We start from the raw sequence: 6,000 nt of genomic DNA, 5'->3' as shown, positions 1-6,000 counted from the left end.
TTCATGGTCTTCAAAGAATCTCGAACTGTAGGAACTTACCCTTTTTAGCAATTTTCTTATAAAAAATCTGCATAAAATAACTCTAGCACATACAAGAATATTAAATTTATTTGTTTTGCATAATCATCAAAATCTCAAGATAAAATTGACCCTAGAGCCGACAGATTGTTTAATTTTTTGTGTCCATTTATGTATAATAATTATCTACTTTTACATTTATATATCTTCATTTATAGATGAAATTTTTCTATATGTCTTTCAAATTTATAATACTATAAAAACAATTTAAGTAATTCTTATTAAATTTTCCATTTATTATTGAAGTCATTCTACAATGTATTGAATGTATTTACCTTATTTTAGTTTATATATACATCTTTAATAATTTTTTATTTGCTTTTTTTTATTTCTATCAAGTGGTAGGATTTATTTTTTATAAAAATTTACTTTTACATGTACAGTAAAAAAGTACCATATAATATAATTTATAATGCCAAAATAATAAAGCAACCGCGCAATGCACAACACTCTTTTTTTGACATCCTTTTTTGATAATTGATGGTAATAATTTGAATTTGTTAAATAATTTATTTTTTTAATAATTGATAAATTATAATATTAAATTATTAATCAGTTATATTTTTTAATAATTTTTATTAATTGTTTAAAAAAGTTTATTATTATATTATTTTAATATTATTAATTTAACATATTATGCTAATTGAATTTTCAATGATTGATTAATTAGGAAATTAATTTTTACCCACTAAACACACTTGCAGGGAGAGCGCGAAGAGCCTTAACTATTACTAAGTCCCGAGTCGGATTAGGTGGTCCCTGGTAATAGGGTCGGATAACAATGGTTTACACCAATATATATATATATATATATATATATATATATATATATATATATATATATATATATATATATATATATATATATACACACACACACACACACACACACACACGCACACACCATATATCACTTTTAAAATTTTAAATTTTTTTTATTTTAATATCTATTTATCTATATCTAAGTTTTTCAATATTTTTATTTATAAAGGCAACATTTTAATTTTTTTTTCTTTTTTTGTAAATATTGATTGTCACTATATCATATTATATTCATATTCAATTCTTGTAAAACCGATCAGACGATTTTCTTCTATAAACAGAAAAGGTGTATATATTATAGCACTCGGAGATATCTATGTATCTATAATTTCTATACTATATATAAATGCGAGAATAATAGGATTTCCTATTACTAGCTTTAGTTTAGTTTAAAATTCCTAATAATATCCTTTTAGTTAGATATTCAATGCAGTCTAATTAGAGAAAATATGTTGATTTATACTTTTAAAGATTCTTTTAATTATACCTTTTTATGTCTTTTAAGTTGAGAAAATATATTCCATTTGTCCTTTTGAATACACTTTTACTTATATTTTAGCATTTTAATTCGAGAATATATATATATATTCTCTATTTTATCTTGCGGTACTATTATCCAATGATTTTTATAATTAATAGATTTTGATGTTCTTAGTCATAGGTTCTCACGTGATATTGCTTTTTAGGGGATAAATTGAAAACTTTAATTCAAATATTGAAAATGAAACTTAAATTCTTTTAATATGTTATGTTCTGAATTTTTTAAAATAGACTATAAAAGTTTGAATTAATGAAAAATGACTATTTACGCATATTTGCCATCATTTTTATTTTCAGCTTTTATATATTAAAGATGAAATAAAAAGAAAATTCAAGAGTTCTCTTCTTATTCAATATTTTATTCTGCTTTTTTGAAATTTATCGAATTTCATTTAATTTTCTATGATTTAAAATAATCTTTAAATAGATATAAAGATAATTAGACCTTTGAGATTTTTTTTTTAGTTTTTTTAAAATAAATATATAGGACTTTGAAAATTTTCAATTTAATGTCATTTATATATATATAAACTTGAGAAAGGATCTTTCATTACCAATATTGTTGTTTGCACATTGATCTTTATATGGAGCTCAAAACTTTAAATAATTTATTTTTAAATTTTGTATAAAATACATGGAGTTCAAAATATTGCATACTTGTCAAAGTAACTAGTTGCTTTGTAAATTGATTTCTTATCAAATTGTATATATATGACTAGTTCAGTAAGCAATAAAGTTAAGTTGTATTTTTCCAAGATCACTTTTGCATTAGTACTATTGAAAATTTCAATTTAATTTCATCTGACAAAAATAATTAACGTGAAGATTAAATTTATATTTTATATTGTGGTTACATAAAGCAAGTCTTGATTTATTAGATTAATGTCATAGTATCGCCAAATTATAAAATATTTTTGCAATATGGTAAATGTAAATTTTTAGTTGTTTTACATAATTAATTAATAACAAAGTCATATTTTTTTTATTAAATAAAAAAGCGAAAATATTATTTTCTCTTCAATTAGATGTTACATTGTAGGGCATGTTAAAAAAATATTCATTATATTTATTTTAATCTAAATAAGAATTTATACTTCAACATTATATAAATAAAAAAATTAAATGAGTATATGACAAGTAAAATCAACGTGCGATGCACGTTATAAAATCAACGTGCAGTGCACATTATATTTTTTTTTATTAAATAAAGAAGCAAAAATATTATTTTCTCTTCAATTAGATGTTACATTGTAGGACATGTTAAAAAAATATTCATTATATTTATTTTAATCTAAATGAGAATTTATACTTTAATAGTATATAAATAAAAAAAAATTAAACAAGTATATAACAAGTAAAATCAACGTGCAATGCATGTTATATTTTTTTTATTAAATAAAGAAGCAAAAATATTATTTTCTCTTCAATTAGATGTTACATTGTAGGACATGTTAAAAAAAAATGTTCATTATATTTATTTGAATCTAAATATAAGAATTTATACTTCAATATTATATAAATAAAAAAATTAAACGAGTATATAACAAATAAAACAACGTGCAATGCACGTTATAAAGATGGATTCAGAAAGAGCTATTAAGCCTCATGTAATCCTAGTCCCATTCCCTGCACAAGGTCATATAAACCCTTTTATGCAATTGGCCAAGCTTTTACACTCAAAAGGTTTCTACATAACCTTTTTTAACACTGAGTTCAATCACAACCGACTAGTTCGATCCAAAGGACAGGAAGCTGTGAAAGGCTTGCCTGATTTTCGCTACGAAACAATACCTGAAGGATTGCCACCTTCTGATAAAGATGCTACTCAAGATCCTGCGGCTTTGTGCGATTCGATCCGAAAGAATTGCCTGGTTCCTTTTTTGGAGCTATTATCTAAGCTCAATTCTTCTTCTCAAGTGCCTAAAGTTAGCTGCATAATTTCAGATGGTATCATGAGTTTTTGTATTAAAGCAGGAGAAATGTTAGGCATACCTGCGGTTCAGTTCTGGACAGCCTCGGCCTGTGGCCTAATGGGATATTTGCAATATGGTGAATTTATTAAGAGAGGGATTATTCCATTTAAAGGTACTTTTTATTATTATTATTCTGTCCATTTATTATTTCCCTTCTTCCACTTTTCTTTGTATTTCATGCAATGTTTTTTTGTTCTTATTATGTAGTAAAGAACTGAGAAATATGTTAAATTAGTTTTAAAGGCCAAAAAGAAAACTTAGTTCAATGATAATAAAATAAAGGGATTATTTAATTTATTTTTGAAAATAAATATCCGAATTTATAAATTTCATTAAACGATATAAGGATTAACACCCAAAATTTTAGGAAAATGGATGTTTTCCAAAACAAAAATCAAAATGAACTCTTCAAATTAGTAAAGGATAGCCTGATAATAACATAAACATTTTTCTTTTCTTTTATTTTTTCTTTTCAGATGAAAGCTTTCTTACAGATGGCACACTTGATACTCCAATAGATTGGATCCCAGGCATGAGTAATATCCGCATTAAAGATATACCAAGTTTTGTTAGAACCACAAATATTGAAGACATCTTATTTGATTACCTGAAATCAGAATCAGAAAACTGCTTAAAAGCTTCTGCAATTATCTTCAACACTTTCGAAGAGTTTGAACATGAAGTGTTAGCTGCAATTTCAGCCAAGTTTCCTCTCATTTACTCAATAGGCCCACTTACCTTGCTCGAAAGGCGCTTGCCCGAGACCGAACTCAAGTCGTTAAGGCCAAGTCTATGGAAAGAAGACTCAAACTGTCTTGAATGGCTAAATAAAAGAGAGCCCAATTCAGTTGTTTACGTGAATTATGGTTGTGTGACTGTAATGACGGAGCAACACTTAAAAGAATTTGCATGGGGACTAGCAAATAGTAAATACCCATTTTTGTGGATTATCAGACCTGATGTTGTCATGGGAAATTCTGCAATATTACCTGAAGACTTTCTTGAAGAGATTGAAGACAGAGGATATTTAGCAAGTTGGTGTCCACAAGATCAAGTACTTTCGCACCCATCTATTGGTGTTTTTTTAACTCATTGTGGGTGGAATTCTTCGATGGAAAGTGTTTGCGGAGGCGTGCGTTTGATTTGTTGGCCATTTGTTGCGGAGCAACAAACAAATTGTAGATTTGCTTGTACTAGTTGGGGGATTGGCTTGGAAGTGAATGGAGATGTGAAGAGTTATGAAATTGAGGCTTTGCTTAAGGAAATGATGGAAAATGATAACGGCAAGAAAATGAAACAAAAGGCTTTGGAATGGAAGAGGAAAGCAGAGAAAGCTATTGATGCTGGTGGTTCTTCATACAGTGATTTGAGAGATTCATTTTAATTAGAGATATAAGCGGGGTGGGTTGAGTATCAATATCAATATTTAATATCAAATTAATTATTTACAGTAGATTTGGGTTGAGTATAGATTTAAAGCTGTGGGTACCTTCTATCTACCAAGATCCATTATTATATTTAAAAATATTTAATATAATAAATTTAAGTGAAAATTTAAATGCATATTGGGCTTAATATTGTGCTAAAACTTTTATAAATTAAAAACTCTAATATCATCAAACACCAAAAAAATTAATTACTTCAAAATATTAATCGACTAGAATTTTAGAATTGTATTTCACTAATACTTTTCATTTTCTACTCTATTGTTTATTTTCATCTCCGTCTTCCTAGGTTTGACGAACATCAATATAAGGGGAGTGGATTTTCGTGGTATCTTACCAATCACAATCCATTACAAGCAAATTCAAGTATTAATTAAATGGGTATAGAACGGGTGCGAGTATTAAAATTTCAAACGGGTGTAGATATAGGTATTACAAAAGGAATTTTAAACGAATTTGGAATGGATGTGGATATTCAAATTTATAAGCAAGTTTGGGTGTGGGTAGTGCAATTTTTATGGTACTCGCCCAACTTCCACCCTTAATTTTGATGAGAAGAAATGAGGCAAAAAGGAAAAAAAAAATATCTATTACTCCCACCGTCCCAAAAAGATAGTCTACTATCTACTTTCACACATATTAAGAAATATGATTAAAAGATAATTTTATTCATATAATTTTCCTATTATGTCCATCTTAAATAACACATGAGTAATTATTATATTAGAATAATAACTAAGAAATTAATGAGGGTTATTGAAAATAAGGTAAAATTTAATAAGGGTATAATAGACAATTTAAGGATTAACTATAATGTAAAAAAGGAAAGTAAACTATATTTTAGAACAAACCAAAAAGGAAAAATGGACTATCTTTTTAGGACGGAGGAAGTAAAATTTTAAGTTATTTATTGTTTTCCTCAAAATATATCACATTGATGATGGTTGGGTAAGAGGTAGACCTAAATGTGAAAATAGAAATAAATGATGGATGGTTCTAGGGTAAGAGGTAGACCAAAATGTTAGCGTGGACTTAATTAAAAAGAGAGTCAAATGGAAATAAATGATTTATATAGCCAACCCTTGCTAATTTGGGATAAGTTTTAGCTATTAATATTGTTATAGCAAAACATATACTCCTTC

At 26.6% G+C, this 6,000-nt stretch overlaps 1 protein-coding gene across 1 annotated transcript; it reads left to right on the top strand.

Annotated features, from left to right (window-relative positions):
- Positions 1-3,002: 3,002 nt before the first annotated feature.
- LOC105645037 (linamarin synthase 1) lies at positions 3,003-4,800 on the top strand. The gene is made up of 2 exons (XM_089723672.1): positions 3,003-3,525; positions 3,890-4,800. Exons 1-2 carry the CDS (start codon positions 3,003-3,005, stop codon positions 4,795-4,797), a joined length of 1,431 nt encoding a protein of 476 aa, XP_089579798.1. The 3' UTR covers positions 4,798-4,800.
- The last annotated feature ends 1,200 nt before the right edge of the window (positions 4,801-6,000 follow it).

Source organism: Jatropha curcas, chromosome 7, assembly GCF_041381405.1.
Source record: "Jatropha curcas cultivar XTBG-Jc1 chromosome 7, XTBG_Jcur_1.0, whole genome shotgun sequence".
Classification (NCBI taxonomy): Eukaryota; Viridiplantae; Streptophyta; class Magnoliopsida; order Malpighiales; family Euphorbiaceae; genus Jatropha; species Jatropha curcas.
This window is presented reverse-complemented; position numbering and strand designations above follow the sequence as displayed.

Excerpts from the sequence above, each read along its gene's own strand:
- LOC105645037 (XM_089723672.1), top strand. The coding sequence starts at position 3,003 with ATGCACGTTATAAAGATGGATTCAGAAAGAGCTATTAAGCCTCATGTA. Across the intron at positions 3,526-3,889 it reads AGGGATTATTCCATTTAAAG|ATGAAAGCTTTCTTACAGAT; the intron begins GTACTTTTTATT and ends TTTTCTTTTCAG.